At 43.4% G+C, this 12896-nt stretch overlaps 1 protein-coding gene across 3 annotated transcripts in view; it reads right to left on the bottom strand.

Annotated features, from left to right (window-relative positions):
• The window catches only part of LOC145347877 (UDP-N-acetylglucosamine transporter-like), a 50341-nt gene extending 38265 nt beyond the window's left edge, over window positions 1-12076 (bottom strand). The window contains exons 1-2 of one of the 3 annotated variants that reach the window (XM_080195818.1): window positions 11962-12067; window positions 1980-2231 (exon numbers count right to left, since the gene is read on the bottom strand). Coding sequence is in view for 1 of the 3 variants with exons in the window: in XM_080195817.1 (XP_080051943.1) it covers window positions 11962-11973 (12 nt within the window). In the remaining 2 variants the exon portion in view is untranslated. Of the gene's footprint in view, window positions 1-1979; window positions 2232-11575; window positions 11779-11961 lie in introns of those variants that run through there. The other 2 variants (XM_080195817.1, XM_080195819.1) reach the window with 2 other exon arrangements.
• Window positions 12077-12896: the final 820 nt, after the last annotated feature.

Raw genomic sequence — 12896 nt, forward strand, 5'->3', positions numbered from 1 at the left:
TTAAGGATAGCATCACAGTGGTAGCAAGGGATGATATTGGAGCCAAGGAGCAGAGGGTGGAATCGTTGTGGGTGGAGATTAGGAACAGCAAAGGGAGGAAGACGCTGGTGGGTGTCGTCTATAGGCCCCCGAATAATGATCTGGAGGTGGGGCGGGCTGTTAACGCGCAAATAAGTGCGGCGTGCAGGAATGGGACGGCCGTAGTTATGGGGGGATTTCAATCTGCATATTGATTGGTCGACCCGTGTTGGACGCGGGAGGCTCGAGGAAGAGTTCTTGGAATGCTGCCGGGATAGTTTCCTCGAACAGTGTGTGTTGGAGCCGACGAGGGAGCGAGCTCTCTTGGATCTGGTGCTACATAATGAGGCGGGTAGAATTAGGGACCTTGTGGTGAAGGATCCTCTTGGGGAGAGTGATCATTGTATGGTGGAGTTTCTGGTGCAGATGGAGGAGGAGAAAGTGGGTTCCCGGACACGCGTCCTTTGTTTGAATAGAGGGGAGTACGGTAGGATGAGAGAAGAATTGGCAAATGTGGACTGGGGGAGCGCGTTGGAGGGAGGGTCTGTTGAGGAGCAGTGGAGGAATTTTCCTGAACCAAAAGATACAGTGGTAAATTGTAGTGTCTCTATGGATCAGAGATTAACTCAGTAAGAAGTCTCACAACACCAGGTTAAAGTCCAACAGGTTTATTTGGTAATAAATGCCACTAGCTTTCGGGGTTAGCGCTGAAAGCTAGTGGCGTTTACTACCAAATAAACCTGTTGAACTTTAGCCTGGTGTTGAGACTTCTTGTGTTTACCCCAGTCCAATGCCAGCAGCTCCACATCAGAGATTAACTAACAGAATAGAATTGTACTGAACCCAATCTAAACAACATGCCATTATGAATTTTCTATTCAGCACTTCAACATTTAAAAAAATTTTTTAAGGACAGTACCAAATTGAATAAGTACAAGCATCTGTGGTTCTGCTGCAAAAGGCCCTAAGATCTGAAATTCCCATCTCAAGTCTATCGCGTTCCTCCTTTAAGGCACGCTTCAAAACCTCTTTGTTTTGCCCTAATATATCACATGATTTAAGTTCAAATTATGCTTTTGTCATGACCCACAGGATGCTTTAATACATTAAGGGTGTTATATATTAATGCAATTTGTCGGTTAAGTCTCTAATGCAGAACTGCACTTTTAATAAAAGATAAAGGACAATACAATTTACACAAAAACTCTTCTCATCACAATGCAAAACCCTCTAATATCAGAGAACTGATTTAATTAATCCATTGATTAATTAACTTTAAATGCGAATCAGCATTACAGCTAGAACTCAAATTGCTCACACTGGCTTAGGCTGCATGTTGAGAATAACAGTGCCCACAATTATTAAGTGAAGTGAATCAATAGGAAACTTCGGAATATGGATATATGCAGCTGGATTTTTGTGGACAGGTTGGACCTGGACAATTTTCCACTTTGTTGTCGTGGCAGTGTTGCAGCTGTACTGAAATAACTTGACTAGAGCCATGCATAGTTCTGGAGCACAAGTTTTCAGCACTACAGCTAGGATGTTTTTAGGCCCAGCCAGTGCACTCTTGATATAATGCACAGTGAATCAGGACGGGCATCTATGATTGTGGGATCCCCCAGAAGGCTGAGATGGATTATCCACTTAGTACTTCTGACTGAATTAGCTTGCTTCTGCTATTTAGCACTTAGTTGGCATTTTTAGCTATGCCTGGTGCTGTTTCAGGCATCTTTCCAATACTCAACCAGAATTGGTCCCTACCAGAGCATCAGAATGAGGAAAATGATGAGCCACGAGGTTACAGATTCCAGTGGAATATAACTATGTTGCTGCCAATTACCCATAGGGCTTCATGGATAACCAGTTTGACCTGCTAGATCTGTTCTATCCATTTAACGCAGTGATAGTGGCACATGACAGAGTTTATCCTGTGTGTGAAAACAGCACTTCATGCCTACCAGAAATATCACGGACAGAAAGGTAGATCAGTGATGACAAGGTTTCTCCCTCATGTTGCTTCTCTCACCACCTGCTGCAGGCTTAGTAATGTAGCTGCATTCTTCAGGATTCAAGTCAGTTGTGTCAGAGAAAGTATTACCAAGGAATCTTGTTGAAGGACAGTGATGTTTCTCACTCAGAGTATATTCTGTGTCCTTACAACTTTCAGTGCTTCTTCCAAGTGATGTTCATCATGAAGGAGTATTCATCAGCTGAGGGAGGGCAATAGGTGTAATCAACAGAAGGCTTCTCAGCCCTTATCCTCACCCTGTTTACAATAATTCTGCCAACATGATACACCACCTCAGAATTTTTCTAAGCAAGAAAGCTAAACAAATGAAGCCATGAGGGCTATGTGCAAATGAAAAATCTACACTGTCAGATAAAACAAACCAAACCAGAAGTCATATTTTTGCAAAGAAACACATTTGATTCTTGTAGGTAGGCAGCAAAAAATAAAATAGTGACACAATAGTGTGTGTTAAATAAACCATTTATAGCTTGGTTTCCTTTCAATTCATATTTGCGATATTAAATAGATTGCAATTTCAATTTAAAATAGTTTTGCACTGCTGCAGTATGTGACACATACATTTGCAAATGTACTCTCATTCTGTTAATCTCAGCACAGATGAATACACTTTTAATACCTTCATCAAATATTTAGATACCAGCACAGTATCACAAATGCTATGATCTCAACCAAACCCTCTAATTTCCTTTCAGGAGCTTTGTACAAAGAAATGCTTTCAACCAATTACAATGAAGAGAACTCTGCATTGCCTTAAATGCTTCAGTTCTAATTTATCCTGTATTAATAAAAGGACACAAATATAAGGCAACAATAAACAACTTAGACACTTATTAGGTTAATAGCTTTGCTTCCCAAGAATGTCATCTGCTTTTGCATCAGCATTCGATACAAGACTGATATCAAGATTTGACAAAGGAAAATTATTATAAATGTTGTAATCACAATCACAACCGGATATTCAGGGTATTGAATGTGCAGATACATAAACCTATGAACAATTAAAATTATATTGGCAAGTATTAAAATGAAGTACTATTGCCAATCTGATACTTAATATTAGGTCCCTACTTCACCAAATAGACAAAACTACCAGAAATTCTCCAGGTGACACCTTCAAACTGCCAAACTACACACAGATAAACCTTATATCTAACCTTTGATGTACAAGCAAATTACAGCCTGGCAACAGATCTAGGTTTCAACGAAGGTGACGCAATCTTCTGTCATCCTCTGGGCTGCTGTTGTGACATTGATAGTCATTATAATCACAAAATATTTGAGATTTCTGCTCTTGCTCCTGCTCCAAAAATCTGTTTCAAATCTTAAAAAAAGATCTGCATTAATATAGTATTTGCCAGAGACTACTAGAGATTTCAAGGCACTTTACAGCCAATTAATTATTTTAAAAAGTGTAGTCACTGTTGTAATATAGGAAACACAGCAGCTGATCTTCCACAAAAAGCAACATGCTAATGACAAAATAATCTGTTTTTGTGATAGTTGTTTAAGGATAAACATTGGCCAGGGCATCAGCGAAACCGCTCTCCTGCTCCTCTTCAATAGTGTCCTGGGATCTTTTACATTAACAGTACTGTAGAATTGTGCTCCAACCTCCCATCCATTGACACTGCTCACTTCTCACTGCCTCAAAAAACAGCAGCATAATGAAGGACTCCACACAACCCGGACATACCCTCTTCCATCATCTTCCGTTGGGAAAAAGATACAAGAGTCTGAGGTCATGTACCAACTGACTCAAGAATAGCTTTTTCCCTGCTGCCATCAGACTTTTGAATGGACCTACCTCGTAGTGAGTTGATCTTTCTCTACACCTTAGCTATGACTCTCCTTTCCTCTATATGTATGGTATGCTTTGTACACTGTGCAAGAAACAATACTTTTCACTGTGTACTAATACATATGACAGTACTAAATCAAATCAGAAAAGAACTTGCTCCATCCATAGCAAAGCTGCTTCAGCATAGCCACAACTCTAGCATCTATCTGGCAATGTGGAAAATTGCCTGGGAATGCTCTGAATAAAAAGGACAAATCCAACCCAGCCAATTACTACCCCATTAGTCTGCTCTCGATCATCAGCAAGTGATGGAAAGGGTAATTAACTGTACTATCATGTGACGCTTAATTAGCAATAGCTGAGTCACTGACCTGCAGTTTGGGTTCTGCCAGGATCACTCAGCTCTCAACCTCATTGCCGCCTTGGTTCAAACATGGACAAACGAACTGAACTCCAGAGATGAGCTGAGAGTCACTGCCCTCGATACCAAGGCAGCATTTGATAACTGCGGCATCCAGGAACCTGAACCAAGTGAGAAACCAATGGGAACCAGGGGGAAAACTCTCCATTCGTTGGAGTCATACCAAGCATAAAGGAAGATGGTTGTGACTGTTGGAGATCACTGCAGGAGTTGCTCAGGTTAGCATCCTAGGCTCAAACATCTTCAGTTGCTTCATCAATTCTGACGATCCTACTATCATAAGATCAGACGTGGGAATGTTCACTGATAAATGTTTAGCACCACTTGCGGCTCCTCACCCATGTCCAAATGTAGCAAGAATTAGACAATTGCTCTGACAAGTGGCAAGCAACATTCACACCACACAAGTGTCAGGCAATTACAGTCGCCAATGAGAGAGAATCTAACCATCGCCCTTCAACATTTAATGACATTACCATTGCTAAATCCCCCCCTATCAAGATCCTGGAGGTTTGCATTGATCAGAAACTGAACTAGGCATTTAAATACTGTGGCTACAAGAGCAGGTGAGAGGTTAGGAATCCTGCAGAAAGTAACTTGACCTGCTGACTGACAAAAGCCTGTCCATCATTAAAGGAACAAGTCAGGAGTTTGATGATATATTCTCCACTTGCCTGGATAAGTGCAACTCCAACAACACTCATGAAGATGGACACCACCCAGAAGCGTGATTGGCACCGTGTCCACAAATATTCACTCTCTCAGTACCATTGACGAGATGCACTGCAAGACCTTGCCAAGACTCCATTGACAAGATCTTCAAAACCCAGGACTGCTATCAAGTAGAAGGACAAGGGCAGCAGACATATCAGAACAGCACCACCTCGAAGTTCCCCTCCAAGCCACACACCATTCTGACTTGAAAATATACCACTGTTCCTTCATTGTCCCTGGGTCAAAATCTTGGAACTCCCTAACAGTACCTTGGGTGTACCTACACTACATGAACTTCAGTGGCTCAAGAAGACAGTTCACCACGTTCTCAAGGGCAATTCACAATGGCCAATAAATGCTGGCATAGCCAGTGATGCCTATATCCCATGAATTAAAAAAAAGTCCATTGAGCAGGCAGATTGTAAAGTAAGCCAAGAATGTGTTGTAGAAGTTTATTTGGAGTATGAAATAAGGCTGAGTCACAATTTATGCTGGTTAATTTGAGTGGTGTGCAGTAGTATTGTACTTTTCTAGTGTACTAATTGTTTTGTTTGGTGAATGAATGTTCAGAATATGCTTATTAGAGATATATGTTAGAATAAAGTGTAACTGCAAGACATGGAAATTACATTTAGCTAAAAGTTAAAAAAATCATAGAATCCCTACAGTGCTGCAGGAGACCATTCAGCCCATCAAGTCTGCACTGACCACAATCCCAATAAAGACCTACCCCATAACTGCATGCATTTACCCTAGCTAGTCTCCCTGACATTAAGGGGCAACTTAGTATGGTCAATCCACCTAACCTGCACATCTTAGGACTGTGGGAGGAAACCGGAGCACCCAGAGGAAACCCATGCAGACATGGCGAAGAATATGCAGACTCTGCACAGACAGAGGCCGGGGGAGGGAGGGGCAGTCTTTCGGGTCAAACCAAGTAAACGAACTCAAATTACATTAGGACAAAGAAAAAGGGGGCAGCTCCCCAAAAGGAGGGGGAGCGGCCCGAACAGAAACAAAAAGTACAAAGGAAACTTAGAACATAGAACATTACAGCGCAGTACAGGCCCTTCGGCCCTCGACGTTGTGCCGACCAGTGGAACCAATCTAATGACCTTCTAAGCTAAACTATTCCAATGTTATCCATATGCCTATCCACTGACCATTTGAACGCCCTTAAAGTTGGCGAGTCCACAACTGCTGCAGGCAGGGCATTCCACGACCTTACTACCCTCTGAGTAAAGAACCTACCTCTGACATCCAGCCTATAATTACCACCCTTTAATTTAAAGCTATGTCCCCTTGTGTTAGCCATCACCATCCGAGGTAAAAGGCTCTCACTGTCCACCCTATCCAATCCTTTGATCATCTTGTATGCCTCAATCAGGTCACCTCGTAACCTTCTTCTCTCCAATGAAAATAATCTCAAGTCCCTCAGCCTTTCCTCATAAGACCTTCCCATCATACCAGGCAACATCCTGGTAAATCTCCTCTGCACCCTTTCCAATGCCTCCACATCTTTCTTATAATGCGGCGACCAGAACTGTACGCAATACTCCAAGTGTGGCCGCACCAGAGTTTTGTACAGTTGTAACATGACCTCACGGCTCCGAAATTCAATCCCTCTACCAATAAAAGCTAACACACCGTACGCCTTCTTAACAACCTTATCAACCTGGGTGCCAACTTTCAGGGAGCTACGCACATGTACCCCGAGATCTCTCTGCTCGTCAACACTACTAAGAGTCCTTCCATTAGCTCTACATTCTGTAATCCTGTTATTCTTACCAAAGTGAATCACCTCACACTTTTCCGTATTAAACTCCATCTGCCACCTCTCGGCCCAGCTCTGCAGCTTATCTATGTCCCTCTGCAAACTGTAACATCCATCCTCACTGTCTACAACTCCTCCAACTTTAGTGTCATCAGTAAAATTTACTAATCCATCCTTCTACACCCTCATCTAGGTCATTTATAAAAATGACAAACAGCAGTGGCCCCAAAACAGATCCTTGAGGTACACCACTTGTAACTGCACTCCAGGTTGAATATTTCCCTCTGTCTTCTATCAGCTAGCCAATTCCTAATCCAAACTGCTAAATCACCCTCAATCCCATGCATCTGCATTTTCTGCAATAGCCTACCATGGGGAACCTTATCAAACGCTTTGCTAAAATCCATGTACACCACGTCAACTGCCTTACCTTTATCCACCTCTTTGGTCACCTTTTCAAAAAACTCGATAAGGTTTGTAAGGCACAACCTACCCTTCACAAAACCGTGTTGACTATCTCTAATCAATTTATTTCCCTCTAGATGATTATATCTCCTATCCCTTATAATTCTTTCCAAAACTTTGCCCACAACAGGAGTAAGGCTCACTGGTCTATAATTCCCAAGATGGTCTCTACTCCCCTTCTTGAACAAGGGGACATTTGCTATCCTCCAGTCTTCCAGCACTATACCTGACGCTAATGATGACATGAAGATCAAAGCCAAAGGCTCTGCAATCTCCTCCCTAGCCTCCCAGAGAATCCCAGGGTAAATCCCACCTGGCCCAGGGGACTTATCTATTTTCACACTTTCAAGAATTGCCAACACCTCCTCCTTATGTACCTCAATCCGGTCTAGTCTACTACCTGGTATCGCAGTATTCTCCTTGACTACACTGACTTTTTCCTGCATGAATACTGACGAAAAATACTCATTCAGTGCCTCTCCTATCTCTTCAGGCTCCATGCACAACTTCCCACTGCTGTCTCTGACTGGCCCTAATCTTGCTCTAACCAATCTTTTATTCTTGACATACCTGTAGAAAGTTTTAGAATTTTCCTTGATCCTATCCGCCAAAGTCTTCTCATGTCCTCTTCTAGCTCCTTCCTGGCTAATTTATAACTCTCCAGTGCCCTAACTGAGCCTTCACGTCTCATCTTTACATAAGCCACCTTCTTCCTCTTCACCAGAGATTCAACTTCCTTAGTACACCACAGTTTCCTCGCTCGACCACTTCCTCTCTGCCTGACAGGTACATATTTATCAAGGACTCGCAGTAGCTGCTCCTTGAATAAGCTCCACATTTCAGATGTTCCCAGCCCCTGCAATTTCCTACTCCACCCTTTGTATCCTAAATCTCACCTAATAGCCTCATAATTACCTTTTCCCCAGCTATAACTTCTGCCCTTCGGTATATGCCTATCCCTTTCCATCAATAAGGTACCGAATTGTGGTCACTACCACCAAAGTGCTCATCTACCTTCAAGTCTAACACCTGGTCTGGTTCACTACCCAGTATCAAATCCAATATAGCCTCACCTCTTGCTGGCCTATCTACATACTGTGTCAGGAAACCTTCCTGCACACATTGGACAAAAACTGACCCCTCTGACATGCTTGAACTACAGCTTTTCCAATCAATATTTGCAAAGTTAAAGTCCCCCATAACAACTACCCTGTTACTTTCGCACCTATCCAGGATCATCTTTGCAATCCTTTCCTCTACATCTCTGGAACTTTTTGGAGGCCTATAAAAAACTCCCAACAGTGTGATCTCTCCTTTCCTGTTTCTCTCAGCCCATACTACCTCAATAGACAGGTCCACATCAAACGTCCTTTCTGCCACCGTAATACTGTCCTTGACTAACAATGCCACACCTCCCCCTCTTCTACCACCTTCTCTGCTCTGACTGAAACATTTGAACCCTGGAACCTGCAACAACCATTCCTGTCCCTGCTCTATCCATGTCTCTGTAATGGCCACAACATCGAAGTCCCAGGCATCAATCCAGGCTGCAAGTTCGTCCACCTTATTGTGCATGCTCCTCGCAGTAAAGTATATGCACTTCAAACCACCCTCCCGCCTGCCAATACACTGCTGTGACCTAGAAACCTTATCCATGACCTCCCTATTCTCATCCTCCTGTACATTGGAGCTACAGTTCAGGTTCCCATCCCCCCATCTGAATCAGTTTAAACCCCCCTGAACAGCATTGGCAAATTTTCCCCCCAAGATATTAGTTCCCCTCTGGTTCAGGTGCAGACCATCCCTCTTGCAGAGGTCCCACCTACCCCAGAATGAGCCCCAATTGTCCAAGTATCTGAACCCTTCCCTCCTGCACCATCCCTTTAGCCATGAGTTCAAATGTTCTCTCTTTCTATTCTTCTCCATGCTACCCTGCGGCACAGGTAACAAACCAGAGACAACCACTCTGTTTGTTTTAGCCCTAAGCTTCCACCCTAACTCTCTGAATTTCTGTTTTATATCCCTGTCCCTTTTCCTACCTATGTCACAGGTGCCTACGTGAACCACAACTTGGGGCTGGTTCCCCTCCCCCTTAAGGATCTCAAACACTCACTCAGAGATATCATGGACCCTGGCACCTGGGAGGTAACATACCAACCACAAGTCTCGCTCGTTCCCACAAACTCTCCTATCTATCCCCTTAACTACCAATCACTAATCCTGTTCTTTTCTTCCCCCTTCCCACGACACGTCACACGTCACATTTGACACGTCAAATCAAAATGTGATTGTCAGGGTCTATAATGCACTTTTTATTGAATCTGGGTCCTTGGAGCTGAGCACTGCTAACCAATGTGCCATCCCAAATAGTATGTTGGTCTACAAAAAGCTCCTATTATCAGATGCTAGGCAGGAACTCACCAAGGCTCCTTAGGTGGAACCTACCAAACCCACACAGCTGCTATCCAGAAGGACAAAAAGAATAGGAACAAACATGGGAACGCAACCATCTGGACAATCCCCTCCAAGCCATTCACCGTCCTGACTTGGAAATATATTTCCATTCCTCCACTGTCGTTGGGTCAGAATCATGGAACTGTCTTCCTAATGATATTGCGTACTAACACCACATAGACTGCAGCAGTTAAAAAGGCAGCTCATCACCACATTCTCAAAGGTAACTAGGGATGGGCATTAAATGCTGGCTTAGCCAGTAACACCCACATCCATGAATGGATTAAAAAATGAAATCATAAGCTGCCTGAGACAGCAACTGGAAATACCTGTTGTACCAGAAGTAACTTTCAACACACATGAGGAATGTTCAAGCCCACTTTGTGATTGCAGATAGACAATTAAGTAATCTAATCCAATCATGTTGCTGGTACACAAGCTTTATCTAATAGGATGACATTGAGCCTAATAGCAAGGACCAGTCATGTCAGCTGTAATCAATAAGATAAAGGAAGGTAGAGAAGGCATAAATCGGGAAGTCCAATAACATTGATACACAGTTTTTGGTAGGGGCAAAAACAGGCCAAATCACACTCATCCTGATGACCACCTTTGTGTGCAGCTGCATCTAATCATAGACCGCCATACTCCAACACCTGCTGAAGTTTGACCTGTCCCCAGTATTGCAAAGGAACTGGTCATGTTGCAACAAAGAACTCTAAGCAGTTGCACCATACTGAACCACCTATGCCTAAACACTAAAGCTTGGGCAGTTCAGCAGAGATGTAGTGGGGAAAAGATCACTGTCTAAGGCATTTCAGCTCCAAGTCCTGGCATTGTATATACTTTGCAAATACAAGAGTATTGAAATTCTGTTGAGGCAAATCAAAAGAACATGCTGTATGAAGGAAAGTTGAATTCTCTTACATTTTTGTAATATTGCAATTCGCAATGTTTTGACTTCAGGCTGTATGTTTGACATGGAAAAAGTATTGTAAATATCAAGACAATTATAATTCTTTAGAGGCACTGTGTAGTGGAACATACTGTATGCAGACAAGGCTAATTTTATGATAACTTTTTAACTAGAAAATTAAAAGTATGAAATGTACTTTTACAAATTTTACGAGGGCAGTAGTGGCACAGTGGTTAGCATTTCAGCCTCTCAGTGCCAGAGACCCAAGATAGATTCCAGCCTTAGATGACTGTCTGTGTGAAGTTTGCACATTCTCCTAGTGCCAGTGTGGGTTTCCTCTGGATTCAGATTACGTGGATTGACCATACAAAATTGCCTCATAGCATCCAAAGATATGCAGGTTGGTTGGGTTAGCAATAGTAAATGTGCAGGGTTACAGGGATAGGACAGAAGGCAAGGTCTGGTGGGGCGCTCAGATTTGATTTGATATTGTCACATGTATTAGTATTCAGTAAAAAATATTGTTTCTTGCGTACTATACAAAGCATACCATTTATAGAGAAGGAAATGAGACAGTACAGAATGCAATGTTACAGTCATAGCTAGGGTGAAGAGAAAGATCAGCTTAATGCGAGATAAGTCCATTCAAAAGCCTGACGGCAGCAGGGAAGAAGCTATTCTTGAGTTGGTTGGTACGTGACCTCAGGCTTTTGTATTATTTTCCCCCCAACAGAAAGTAGTGGAAGAGAAAATGTGCGGAGTGTTTGGGATCCTTAATTATGTTGGCTGCTTCGGGTGACGGAGAGTCAGTGCAGACTCGATGGACCAAATGGCCTACTCCTGCACCCTAGAAGTACATTTTTGGGAAGAAGCAAGTCAAGATCCTTGGGTGACAGAGTGAAGAGACACGCGCTACAATCATACATACACCTGTACCCTTGTGGTCCTCAGTCAGTCATGAATAAAAGGGGCAAACTTACAGATTAGGAACGTGGTTTAAAATCTCATTCGGAAGACGGTTACTCCGACAGTGCCACACATCCTCAGTACAGCACAGGAGTGTCAGCCTTCACTTTATTACTCAAATCCTGGAGACGGACTTGAACCCGGAACCTTGCGACTCAAGAGGCGAAAGTCAGCATCTGAGTGACGGCTGACCCTGATGGATGTTTAACTTCCAGCTGATACATATGAAAAGTCAATTTAATCGTGACAGCGTACGGGTGGCGATTATTTTTTTAAGTAAACCTTTAAACAATCGGGTTTTCCAGCCTCTGAGCTGGCGAGGGGACTCGCACCTTGATAATCAAATATCAGCAGCTATTAATCCCAACGGTCGGGAACAGAAGGCAACGTGTTTGCTCACCTCTTCCACCATGGTCACCGACGGGGACTGCAGCTTATTCCGCCCCTTTGGAGTTTACTTTCTGAGGCTGCATTGGTGCAGCTCTGGGCGCTCCCCTCCCTCCGCCCGTCACCCTCACGCTCTCCTCTCACAGCAATGGCCGCCGCTCCCCCACAGCGAGAACTCCTCACCTCTCGCGAGAGTATCCATCACTGCCCACCCCAAAAAAGCTACACGTGGTCCAAATTGGAGCTTTGAGGGAAGTGAGGAAGGTATTTACTGCCAACGTACATTTTCACAAGTGGCTCCTCCCTACTTCATTCAACAGCTTTAATCTATACAGCTGTATAGAATAAATAAATACATCCAGGGCTTTAGAATCCCTACAGTGCAGAAGGGGGCCATCGAGCCTGCAAGAACTTTCTGACAGAGACCATAAGACATAGGAGGAGAATTGGGCCACTCAGCCCATCGCATCTGCTCTGTCATTCAATCATCGCTGTTTTTTGTGATCCCCATTCTCCTGCCTTTTCCCTATAACCTCTGATCTCCTTATTAATCAAGAACCTATCTCTGTCTTAGAAACACTCAATCAGTGTCTTACCCAGGTCCTTTCCCGTGTCCTATCCCTGTTACCCACTCATTTACCGTGGTCAATCCACCTAACTTGCACATCTCTGGACTGTGCAGGGAAACCAGAGCACTAGGAGAAACCCAGGTAGACAAAAGGAGAATCCAGACAGTCATCCAAGGCTGGAATCGAACCTGGCACTGAAGCAGCAGTGCTAATCACTGTGCCATCATGCCACCCAAAGCCCTTCATGTCCCGTTGCACTTTACAGGTCTATTATTTGTAGTGTAAGTCACAATGGCAAACAGCAAGCTTACCCAAACAGCAATACCTTATATTGAGTTGATCTTTCTCTAGACCCTAGCTATGACTGTAACACTACATT

Source organism: Carcharhinus amblyrhynchos, chromosome 9 (genome assembly GCF_965287045.1).
Source record: "Carcharhinus amblyrhynchos chromosome 9, sCarAmb.v2.hapA, whole genome shotgun sequence".
In the NCBI taxonomy this organism is placed as follows: Eukaryota; Metazoa; Chordata; class Chondrichthyes; order Carcharhiniformes; family Carcharhinidae; genus Carcharhinus; species Carcharhinus amblyrhynchos.